General features: G+C 40.1%; 1 protein-coding gene across 1 annotated transcript in view; it reads left to right on the top strand.

Annotated features, from left to right (window-relative positions):
• The first annotated feature begins 6,889 nt into the window (after positions 1-6,889).
• LOC109476006 overlaps positions 6,890-13,423 on the top strand; it is a 10,559-nt gene continuing 4,025 nt past the window's right edge. The window contains exons 1-4 of the mRNA XM_019776812.1: positions 6,890-7,103; positions 10,321-10,545; positions 10,990-11,602; positions 12,308-12,474. Of these exons, the coding sequence (XP_019632371.1) occupies positions 6,890-7,103; positions 10,321-10,545; positions 10,990-11,602; positions 12,308-12,474 (1,219 nt within the window). The remainder of the gene's footprint in view (positions 7,104-10,320; positions 10,546-10,989; positions 11,603-12,307; positions 12,475-13,423) is intronic.

The raw sequence follows: 13,423 nt of genomic DNA, 5'->3' as shown, positions 1-13,423 counted from the left end.
AAAGAACAGTGAATTTAATCATGGCAAACAACGACATTGTGCTAGTGATGGTGAGAAATATTATCGTAGAAACAGTAGATTTTAGTTCAAATTTTATTTCAAGACATGAATTCGAAGGTGATACCACTTGAGTAGCTCAGCGACAAAGAGACTCTAGTAACTGTAATTATGCAGGATATGGTGTAGAAAGTAAACTCTGGTTTTTAGTACTCATAAAATGGTTTAAAAAATGGCAATTTTGTAAAAAGTGTTAAAACAATCTTAGGTGAGCATAACTGAATTAACTCACCAGTCAGAATAAAAAGTAGAAAAAAAAATATATATACATGTATATGTATACGGAATCGTTAATGAAGAAAACACCAAAAGGACAATATTGTTCCAATGATTTAGTGTGTAGTTTTTGTGAGTGTAGAAAAATATTTTTACTGTCACCTGGTTGACTAGCATATGTTGTAAAACTCCCTTATATTATAGTGTCATAGTCAAGGGAGTATTTTGAATGCCTTGAAATGGTGACGTGGAAAAGCAGTCGAAAGCGAGGCGTTGCAACAGTAGAAAACAGTACATATTTACTACATAACTTCAAAAGCCAAAAAGAAACAAGAAATATGTTTGAAAGCTCGCCTACAAGAGATTGTGTAGACATTTGGAATTCTTTGTCAAGACAATATCTAAAGGACAAAGTTACTCCTATGGTTTGATGCCTAGTTTTGTTGTTAGTTTTTCTTGCTTTGCTTATTATTGCAATAGGAAAAGAATAAAAGTCTCTACTTTAATGTATTTTGTGCCCCCCTATATTATAATGTAATAGTCACGGGAGGTGTTATGACATTGTGAGGGGGACAAAACCGGCATGTTTACATGTGAATTTACTATATATTCTTAGAAGTAGGAATAATCAAAATAACATGATTGAAACTGCAACAATGCACTAAATCAAATGCGTTTACAACGGATGTTGTAATAGTTTTTTCTGCCTTTTTGTTTTATATAATGGAACCTGGAATTGTGCATCAGGAAAACATTAAGAGAGAAATGTTGTTTTAATGGGATTGGGATGTAGTTTTGTTTTATTGTTGCTATAGGAAAAGAAGTAGTACAGTAACTGCACATGTATTTATTCTATCAACTGATTTGAGTCTTTCATAAGTTGGTTATATTCCATTGCATTGCTAAAGAGGTTTCCATATAGGCCATAGATGGCATATGCATGAAATGATGATTTAGAAGATAGGAATGTTTGCCAAAACAAACATACGCTATATGAGCATCATCCCATAATCACGAAAACCTGACTGTGAAAACTGTAACTAAATCAAAATTGTCCAACCTGATGTTCTGAGATGTTGCAAAACACATGCAGAGGTGAGCATACATATTCACTATTGAACATAATCTCACAAGCAAGAATAATCAAGAAAACTTCAGTGAAAAATGTAATCCGATCAAACTCTACCAAAGATAAAAGTGCATGTTATACAGATTACATTAGTACATGCATGATAAAGCCTGTCGGATCGTGTTGTCATGTTTAAATGAATGAATGAATAAATGAACTTTACTGCTAGACAATTTTACGTGGTAAAATTTGTGGCAGTAATAATACAACAATACTACAAAATTAAACTATCTTAACCCTATTCAGACCGAGGGGGGGGGGTTCCCGACGGAGTTTTTGTAAGAATCTGTAATTTTGGTTCAAACATAAAATTTTTCTAAGTTTTATGTTCAATTACACTTCCTTTGTAATAGCATCTTTTATGATTATATATAATTTCTATAATTAACTATTTATAATTAGGCTAATTTGATGACGTCATAGGTCAAAATTTAAGATGGTGGACCATATAATTAGCTCTTGTGTAACCATGTTTTTTCATTAATTTTTTGTCTCAACTCCATTTGCGTTGCGTTTTGAAATAATGCAACTTTCAAAATTCAAGATTTTCGATCCAAGATGGCTGACAGCTTAATTATGCATGACGTCAAAAAGCTTTCCCTGTCAGGAACAAGTCGTGTGGGCTTGGTCCCCCTAGCAGCTTGTTCTGGAACTTCATGGGACTTTCTGGCGAAATCTTCTAAAGCCAATAAGTCCAGATAGGAACAACGTATTTTCATCATTTTGGGTATGCAGGTAGCTGAGAGAGAGTAGTACAAAGTTAAATGCAAATTATGCAATGGGGGCCTAATTTGTATAATTAAGGAAGAAATTCTATAATTACAGTGTTTAATATAATAGTTCTTTTATACATGTAATCTATTTAATCTATGGTAGGCGGACCATCAACAGATACCAATTATGCAAATGATGACCCAATTTGCATAATCAATGTGAAAATTCTGTGACTCCTTTTTGGCGAATGGTGGAAATTTGATACATCGTTACATGTATAAGTTACTGAAAGGTTAGCATTACTATGCATACATTATGTTAATGTGGAAGTACTTGCATGATTGATGAGGACATGTTGGAATGAAGTATGACAAAGCAAGGAGGTATGAGATCTCAGAACTCCTGTTTTAAGAGGTTAAAAGCCTCAAAAAACTGTTTTTAAGGGTTTTCACCAGGGGAGAAATAAACCACATACGTTATTTTTATGGTAAATATCGCTGATTTGGACCATGCATTTTTCTGTCGCGTTGACGATTTTGAGTTCGTAAACGTATCGGCTTTGAGATTTATTTTCGGGGTCGAGGGCTTTGGTACCCTTGGAGCCATCCTCGGGGGTCTCGGAGAGTTATTAAACGCGCGAGGGCCTTGGTTAGCCCGTCCCCGGCACACGCCCTCCCCGCCCTACGCTGTGTACCACATACGAAAACCCTCTAGGCCGCGCGCTGTAATGATTACGGAAACCCCATAGGTCCATTGCGCACGTACAAACGGCCTGTTCTTCTAGCCTGCATGGGCAGCCATCACTTTTGTAACGGGGTGGTTTAGTGTCAATTGCACTTGGAGAGTCCCGGTACAAAACGAATGGGGCCTATTTTTATAATATCCAAGCATATCATTCGGTGGCAGGACAGTATCCCTTGGCCAGACGAGTGTCCATGGCTGCCACTGTATGATCTGATTAGCATCCAGGCTAATAGATCTTATTAAAACCACAGTGAGTCCGGGACAGATGAAACGATGCGTATACTAGTATCTCTCAGCGGGTAGCTTCGTTATGTTATAAAGGTATAATGTAAAGTGTATACTTCACCTTGCCACTCCAATTCTTCGAAAAGCTTTCAGGCGCGGCCGGGATACAATGGTGGTGCGTCTACTAGCGATGTCTTTGGTACTGCAATGCTGTCCCTAGTCCCTACTGTACATTTACATACATTATATTGTCTGTCAGACGCCTGCCCGAGCCTTGACACGGCGTCCCCGCGCCGCTCGGACCCCCCGAATCCCCATAGTCACGGCCGGAGTACAGCAGTGGTGCGCCCATTGGCGATGCCCTTGGTGCTGAAATGGGGGTCCCTAATACATCTACTGTATATATGGGTGTGATATTGAGTTGATAAATAGTGTACATGTATATACTTCACCTTGCCGCTCTGATTCTTCGAAAAACTCTCAGGCGTAGCCTAAGTACAGCGGTGGAGTACAGAAGTGGTGCGCCCATTGGCGATGTCATTGGTGCTGAAATGGGGGGTCCCTAATATATCTACAGTAACGTTATATGTGGAGGTGTAATTGAGTTGCTATACTTCCGTCTTGCCAATCCGATTCTTCGAAAAAATTCTCAGGCGCGGTCGAAGTACAGCGGCGGTGCGTCTACGGGCGATGTCCTTGGTACTGAAATGGAGGCCCGTAGTCCCTACTGTACATTTACATTTATTATTTTGTCTGTCAGACGCCTCCCCGTGCCTTGACACGGTGCCCCCGCGCCACTCGGACCCCTCAAACGATTGGTCCCTAATATCTGCTACCGTTTTACGTGTGTAGATGAAGTGCTATGTCTCCGTGCGCCACCACTACCTCCCAAGAGGGTTTAGCAGCGACCAAAGTACAGCAGCGTCGTGTCCACTGCCGATGTTCTTAGTTCTGAAAATCAGGGTCCCTAGAACCTAGAATGTGTGGAGGGCATCACTCTTTGCCGTGTGCATATTTAGGTTGACTATAGATAGTCTGGTGTCCAGGGAAACTGAATGATTGACATGTAAACAATGGCCCAGGCACGGGGCTTGAAAGGAACCTTCAAAAACGACGTAAAGTGTGGTCACAGAGGCCAAGGTTTAAAAACAACAACGTAAAAAGTGTTCTCGAAGATAATAGTGTAATCAGGTTTTGGGGAATCAGAGTTCAAGGCCCACAGATGTTTAGTTTGCGCCAGTTCGAGTTAAGACTTGATGAGGTACGTTCCTCTTACCAAGTTTAGTTAGAGCTAATGCGCGCTTATAGTCAGGTTCGAGTTTTTAAGCCAAAAGATCCAGAGAACCCACGAGTACGCGTGTCAAGGTGAGATCAGTTTATCTTTTGTTACCATAACAAGGCAAGGACACACTCAAACGATGCTTCTTATGAAAGATTGCTTCCAAAATTGCTATCTTCTTATTATGGTAAGAACGTAACTCAAGTGCTTCTTTCCAAGTTGTAAGTTGGTTTGAAATGTAGTGTAAACCTTATCGGATAATTTGTGGGAGAGGTAAAAAAATTGTCGTTAGAATAAGTTGCGTTTTGCAGCTGCGTTAAATTTGTCAGCCTGTTGTACATTAGGCCACGCTGACTTTTTTAATGAATGCCTTTCGCGCGCGCATTGATTTTCGGCTGTCCTATGAGCCTCTGGCCTGGTCATGCTAGTTAGCGACAATAGGGAGCCGGCGGTAACTCTGGAGGATGGCACCAAGGCTGCCAAAGCTCCACGACTCAAGATCTTAATACATGCGTACAGTGTCGATTTATTAATTCCGCAAAAAAGCCAGCATGTACCGGCTTGTCGTATACGTCACTATGTACTGACTTATTACAATACCAGCTTTGTATTCCTGTGGTTTAGTAGCTTTTTTTGGGCCGGATTTTTTTATTCTCCCGCGCGCACAAGTTCGGAGGTCTTCAGAGGATGTCATCCATAAAATTAAGGAGGTGAGGCCTTATAGTTAATAAGTAGGTCAGTAAAGATACTACCTTGGAGCGGTTTTCGCATGTTTTTAAAGGCATCCAATGCGATTTTAGGGTAGCAAAACTGGAAGTATTCTAAATAAGGCAATCTTTGTGATATCGACACATACTGCTTCACATTAGCACATTTAAATCAGCATTTCATACTTTGGGCATTTAAAACTGCAGAAACAAGCCCCAAGATGAGTCCTTCATTTTCTGGGCGGTACCCTAAAAATCACACCTAAATGCAATCATAATTCGTCGACGCCAGCTAGCTAGAAAGCAGCTGCTCCTTGTGTGATCACCAGTATATTCATCCCGATAAATTATCGCGTATTTGTGCTAAAACTAGATCTGCATCTCAAAGTTGTACAAAAGTATTTAGGCAATCATAAATGTAAGAGCAGATATTTTTCATATATTCGATTACATTCAGTGACGGTAAACCGGGCCAATTGGCAAAAAAATTCAGGTGGCGTTAGATGTGATCAGAGAACTAGAGACATTGCCGGAACACATGCGAATATAGTACTAAATTTTTTCTGATATTGAAAAATAGAAAGTCAGTTCATATCATGACAGTTTACAATCTGATTTTATAGCCAAGCAAATGAGTTGTCATGGGCGATTGTATTGTCGGTCATTAACGGCAAAATTCTATTTTTACGGTAGACTGGCATTCTCTAGATCCTTGCTACAATGTTTATGAGTAATTAATGATTTTTTGTTAGTAGCACAGTAATTAATAGGTCCTATATTTGGCCACGAATTGATGCACCTGCATGTATATTATTACTGTACATCTCACCCTGAACCCAGAAAAAATAAGGATAAATTTTGAAACAGCAATAGCCTTTCGCATAAACTACATTCTATGTTGCAAGCAATATCAAAGGTCAACGACCTGTTACCAACTGCCCACTCCAAGCGCAAACATATAAACAATTGATAATTGAATACTTCACCATACAAACAGCCACAAAAAAACGTCGACGAAGACATGGGTTCTCTGACCTCTAATTTGTATATTAATAAAACGTGACACGGGCTTCACTGACGGGTGTTGTGTACATAGAATTCAGTTTCTAACCGCTGATTCGAATTCGAAAAGTCAATTCTTGACGTTCTGGAACGTGTTGTACCTACTAGTATCCCAAAACTCTTTAAAACCTAGCAAATGATAACTTAGGCTTACTTTTTTATGTAATATCGTTTAATGAGGACATTGATTTACGTTAAATGCGCAAAAACTTTAATGACATTTATTGTATAATAATAATTATTATTGTTATTATTGTAATAAGATAATTGTTATAATAGTTGTTTTTATTTGTATTTTACAATGTATGTCAGAGGACTCCGGGAAGAGTAGTAAAACCAATAACAACAACAACCATGCCCGCGCCTGCGACATTTAATTCACCTTTTAGTTCACAAGGTTTATGTCGGAAGCATTTTAAATAAGTGAAACTTGTGCCATCAAATGTGCCTTAAGTTATGTAACAAATCAGGGGTTTATTTAATGGAAATTGGATTAAATGAAAGATCAGCCCTCTCTGATAGTTTTGCAGCTTTGGCAGCAGACTAATTAGGTTCAGAAGAAATAACTCTACCCCGTAACGCACTCTCAGCGTCCAATGAACGTTAAGTTAAAGTTATCTCTATGGCAACAGTATTTTTTTTAGATACCGCCTTACCGAGCGACGTATTATTAGCAACGGTTCGGAGAGAAGAGGACAACCACAGGAAAGCGAAAATACGGAAAATCCTTCCCGCGGACGAGAGAGCAACGACGACATGACCGAAAACATCTTTATGGAGGTTTCGGACACAGACGTGATCGGAAATTCAGACGTTAGAGGGGGGAAAACCTTTGAAATTCAGGCTATTGTGGAGATCGAGAATAAACCGCCATTACAGCAGAAAAGCACCGGGGCGTCGGCACAGTCGGAGCTACCGTCTGATGAAGGTGACGAATTAGAGAAACTTTATGAAAGCAGGAAGACAGCAGGTACGTCAAACTCTATGTTTTCTATAGACCATACATCGGATTGTTTCCAGGTCCGTCATGTACATGTATACATGCATCTGCACTACACACAGCGTTAGTTTACACGATAGAAAATATTATATGTCCCACGACGATCGACACGCGAAGCCGCGAAATTTTTTACCTCCATGAAAAATTGAAGTAATGTTTTTGTCGTGTCCGTGTGTCTGTCTGCGTGTGTGCTTGTGTTTCCGCACAATTGTAGTTAGCATAACTTCAGAACGCATTGATGGATTTTAATCACATTTGGTATGTTGGTAGGTCGTTTGGAAGACAAAGGTCAAGGTCAAATATAGGCCTCCTGTTGGCTGACCTTGCTACTGCAGCAGAACTTCCGTTTTTTGGTATCTTTTGTCCTGAACATGCTATGGTCTTGGATTTTTGGTGACAGATAGCTTTTTTTTGTCAGAAATAAATACTGTGTGTTTTGTCCCCCTAGCAGCAGCAGTTCTGGAACTGCAGGGTAGTTTCTGGCGAAATCTTTGAAAGTGAATAAGTCCAGAAAGAAATAACGTATTTTCATCAATTTTTTGTATGTAGGTCGCTTATAGAGAGATGTAATCAAATGCAAATGATTGGTTGTGTGAAAAGAGTCCATTTGTTCAGTATGTTGCGATGTTTTAAAGTTGGGCATTACATTCTGTAAGGTAGCCTTTTCCAAGCTTCGGGAGACGGCTGGGAAGAGCAGAAGTTGGTCAGATGAAGAGCTAACATGCCAAGTGAGTTGGTCCGCTAGATCTAAAAGAGTACAGTTCAGCTGCGTCAATCTTTATCCCTGGCGTGTTAGCTATCTATTTGGCCAATTTCTACTTTTTCCAGTCGCCTCCCGAAGCCTGGTAGATGCGAATTCTCAGCGACCTTCGACCGAAGTTGTTTATCGACAGAAGGTCGCAGAAGCTAATTTCCGGCTTATACACGGCAGTCGCTACTTGTAAAGGTTTGCAGAACGGCAAACATTAAGGGTATTTGAACGCTCCGTAAACACTATCATGTTTTATATAGAGTATATACATGTAAATTATTAGGGTTTTAGAAATATCCTGTTTTTACCCGGGTTTGAGTCCAAACTTGTACTTTCAATGTGTTTTTTTTTCACTTTTCTTTACTATTCTTTACGATGCTGCCGCATATTTAAAATTGCAATAATGCAGCTTTTTATACATGATATATGTACGTTTTTGCCCCTAAAAACGTGATGATACCTTCGAATATGGCATTGACCATTTCAAATGGCAACGACCGTTACCGAGACCGAAACGTGCGTCGAAAATCTACCCTGTAACGTTACATTGGACCGGATTCGGTGACCTCGGAACATTTTTTTTTTCATTAAAGCATAAGAAAAGAAATACAAGATAACAATGGCGACGAAATTAAGTTAACCCTGAAACAACCGAACGGGGTCCATGTGGACCCCAGGCGTATATTTTTATGTGCTATTTGAAAATTTTTGATTCGAAAAAAAATTCCTCCCGTGACTTTGTCAATAAACCTTTTCTTCAAGTTCTCCCATTTTTTTTGGAGATCGGCACACATTTGTAAAAATAACAACAGAAAGTCTGATGTAGAATGTCTGGGGTACTTACGGACCCCAGCGATATTTGCACTTCCCTACACACGAAATATGTGCAAAGATCACCGAAACAATGCAAAAAGAAAAATAAATTTGAAAGATACCAAATGGGGTCCATTTGTAACCCGTTTGGTCATTTTCGTCACAAAAAAGTTGGGGTGTTTGAGGGTTAATAAGAGAGTAAAAGAACAAGAAACAGTCATGCCTTCCAATATCAGAGTTATCCTAAAAAATTATGGTATTCAAAAACTCGTATTTCCCCAGAACTATCGTATAGACTGCAACTCGTTGCCACCAAGCACAGTTGGGGCATTATCACTAGAAAGCTTTAAACAACTCTTGCAATTAAATGAGAAAAGTATAACACGTTGTTCGGTGTGATATAGCTAGCTGCTGCCGCGCCGCTTGCCTGCGAAGCTTGTGTGTTACGCCGAAGGGCGGTTATACCGGCTATACTGATACAGATACAGAATAAAACTTGCATTGGAAATGTAATGGCCGGTCCCTACAAAATAAGAAGCCATCAAAAGCATACCGACCACATTCCGGAAATCATTTGCTTTGTACTCGCCGACTTCAGCACGTCGGGCGAGCTATTTTCTCTGCTGTATAACGCCGGCAATTTCAGGGCAACAAAACCATAATATTCTGAATGGAGAAATCTGTCTGATAGTTAAATCTACTGCCATTTCTTTGCACATTTCGCCACCAGCTTATACTTGAAACGTTAAGGTACCCCTAAAACGAGCTACACGAGGAGACCCTTATTTATCGGGTACCACCAATAAAAAGCTAACATAAGCCTACGATACCAAACGAGAAACCATCTTCCCTCAGCGACGTCACTATTTATTTTTACCAGTATGCTATGCGGAATAGGGTTTATTAAACTGTTACTGCATTTGTCATTGACCAGAAAATTGAAAACCCAGTTTTACTGCCCTGATTTGGATGCATGTAATATTTGACAGCTAGCGTAGCAGATTTACATGTAAATCTAAATCTAAGTATGACAGTTTCGTAGCAGGTAATACTCTGACTCATGAATAGGGTATACATAGAAATTATGAGCAAAAAACAGGTTTAAAACATTCCTTGAAATTGTACACATTTTGCAAGTTACGTCAAAAGTAGTAGAAAGTAGCAGAAATATGACTGACGTTGCACGACGTATACACACAACTCACTACTGTAAGAGGAAAAAGATAACATGTGTAGTTTGCATGTCTGACATTCATGTCTACAGAATTACTGGCGAGATATTGGGCAATTCAAACGCCGATTTTCTTTGCCATAAAGTTTTGGACAGGTTCCTTGTTAAATGTATTTTAATTACAGCTTATTTTTATGCCGCCACAAACGCAGAGGGCACTAGAAAAAGTCGGAATACTTTCGTGCCATCACGTTCTTTAGCAGGCTGGTCCTTTCCCATGAAAAATAGCATGTAAGTTACTAGTAAGTCGTGTAAAAAGTGCGTTTACCAATGGCATAGATTGGTGGCATGGCAGGATTCGAACCCGGAACCTCTTGGTTCTGATCCGCCCCGAGAACAACTATAATATATTTCTTTCCATCGACTATTCGCTTCTCTTTTATTACTAACAGTGTCTCAACCGGAGGAGTCACCCCCTCCGCCGGCCGATGTCTCCTGCCGCCCGCCCGCCCCGCTGTACGTCAGGCGGGCAGGACTGAGGTTCTGGTGCACCAAACGGATCCTCGACTGGCAGAGACAGGCGCTGCGTGCGCGGGAGGACCCAGAAGCAGTTCTGAAGCCTGTCCAGGAATACGGCGAAGAGTCTGCCTCGAAGAATTCAGAAATTGGAGAAGCAAGCGTCAAAGGCCATAACCTTGCAGACTTAAATGCAGAGTGTCTACCAACAGAACAAAATGCTACTAAAAGGGTCGCACGTAGATGTACAAAGCGCACTCTTAGCAAGAGGAAAGGAGATGTGACCAGTAAACTGGGCCTGACATACTTCTCCACTCATACTAACATGGAATTCCAGAAAACACATGGCAACAGAAAACGTCCGATAGGACCGGGAGAGCATTATGAGAACCAGAAAGATCATGAGAACGATAGAGAACACGCACATTACGAGAACGACAAAGAACAGGGTCGTTGCGAAAATGATGGAGAACACGGGCATTATGAAAATGAAGGAGAACACGGGCATTATGAAAATAAAGGAGAACACGGGCATTATGAAAATGAAGGAGAACACGGGCATTACGACAATGAAGGCGAACGCGGGCATTACGAAAATGAAGGAGAACACGGGCATTACGAAAATGAAGGAGAACACGGGCATTATGAAAATGAAGGAGAACACGGGCATTACGAAAATGAAGGAGAACACGGGCATTATGAAAATGAAGGAGAACACGGGCATTACGAAAATGAAGAAGAACACGGGCATTATGAAGAACACAAATATTACCAGTACGATAAAAACCACGCACATGACGAGAACGACAAAGAACACGCGCATTACGAGAACGATGAAGAACACTCGAACTTATCTACGCATGTTCATGCCGATTTGGACCCCGACTTTCTGGCAGCACAAGATGCGATCAAAAACGCCACAGCTCAGCCGTTCTATGAGATGGATATCACCCCTGCGGATGAAGAACAAGAACAGCCATTTTACAAAATGGACGTCACCGCTGCCAAAGACAAACAACAAAAAGAACAGCCCTTTTACGAGATAAATGTCGCTAGTACTGATGACAACAATGAAGAAGTCTTCTACAAAATGGACGGCGATAAACTTGGCCATCCGACTCGGTCAGAGAACGCGTACGATGATTTAGATCCCGATTTTGTCGCAGCCCAAGACTCGGTGGACAGGAGGCACGGCACCAAGGAACCGAGCAGGGGTGAGTCACCTGCAGAGATTGCATATTTGTGTACTTAGACATCCAGTTCGAAAAAAGGGTACAAATGCTTATTTCGTCTAAGAATTATTGATATGTAATATCTACATTTAACTTAATTTGCTATGAATGCGTAATCTTGTTTGTTTTATGCTGTTCGTTAGTTTGTCGTATTATCTTTAAGCTATACATTCAATACTCTACCATTATCTTAATTAAGGTACTTTGTACCGCTGTTTTCTACTTTTCTTTATTTCAGTACGTTTTATTTATGTGTGCCTTCCTTGTGGCGACATGTTGCCTCTTAGTAAATATATAAAAGATGAAATGAACGATGCCGATCCAAATATGAATATAGGACGACTAGGTTTGATATTTAAACCTTTGTTGCAACATAAAAGTTCTCACTTATAGCGTTCGACCAGTTCTCTGGTCTTCTTCAATAGACTGAGACTTGTCACGTGGGTTCTCTGAAATGTGACGTCAACACTGGGTCAAAGGTATCAGCTGAACGATCTCGGATGCCTGGATGCACATAAATATGAAATATACCAATATATATATACCAATTTTTAAGAATTGCAGGTCCAAGCAAAAATGTCAAAAGAAGACTGAAACGCGAAAATCACAAGATCACGAAAATGCTCCATCTGAGATACACTATTGCACATATTACACATACGTTTGTTTGTTGTTCCACAGAAGCTGACAGTGACGGCACGAGCTGCAGTCAGAGCTGCCCTGCGTTCTGCAGGTTCCGTCTTGGGCGCATGGTGGCGCTTTGTGTTGGTGTCATCATTGTCGGTATTGCTGCAACTATGGTCGCCGTAATCCTCAACCAACACAGTGTACTGAGAGTCCACCCTAATATCGTGGTAGGTTAGGTCAGGCTTAAGAAAACTATATTGTGTTTCCCGTTACACGACCAAACTCAGGCTACACCAATTTAATTTGTTCCTCGGATTCGCCCTGTCCATTTTTTTCTGATTTGCGGAAAAAAAAATAAAAAATTATGTTCAGTCAACTGCAAAATAATGCTCAAAGAAAGTCATATTTTGGCCCCAACGGTTAAAGAAAGTCATTTTCTTCCTTGTTGTTAAAGTTTTTACAATGTAAAGCTGCGACCTTGTTCAAAATCCATAATTGTTTTAATTATAAAACAGCCTGGTATGTTGACTTCATGGCTCATATCGTAACATTTCCAGCTATCATGGGGTGCCTTCGCCTGTTTTTTTTAATTATTTCGCCCTTTCACTTCATATTTTTTCTGAAAAATCCGGGAAATAACAAATTTAATTGGTTTGGCCTTATCAAAACAAAAACCCGACCATGACCTATTCTTTTGTCGACCGCTGATTAGAGATACAAAATTTGATAAATTGATGCGGTACACTCGACTAAATTAGAACCAGACCTAATGTTTCAATTCAAGTCCACGCATTTCAGTGTGAACTGCATTTGTTGGATCGCTGTGGCTGAAATATAAACCTTCCCTTATTTCTGATACAGAAAACACAGATTGATTTTCCTAGACCTTATAATTTCCTTACGACTTTCCTTTCATAATGGTTTTGCACACAATTCTTATGAGCATTTCATAACGAGGTTTGTAATCAAACAATGCAACTGGGGTGTTATTTTTCTTTACTATGGTTATGGTTATGGTAGAGGTATTACTTATGTACGTCTGGTTTATTTCTTATTACAGCTGAACCACACATTACTTCCAACGACCTCCACAACAGTGCCTACACAGTTATCTGTGACGACACAAGATACTTCTGGGACGACAGTTGAAACAGGTAATTGTCGTGCATCTGTAGCCGCA

Source organism: Branchiostoma belcheri, unplaced genomic scaffold (genome assembly GCF_001625305.1).
Source record: "Branchiostoma belcheri isolate BF01 breed outbred unplaced genomic scaffold, Haploidv18h27 scaffold36, whole genome shotgun sequence".
NCBI lineage: Eukaryota > Metazoa > Chordata > Leptocardii > Amphioxiformes > Branchiostomatidae > Branchiostoma > Branchiostoma belcheri.
This window is presented reverse-complemented; position numbering and strand designations above follow the sequence as displayed.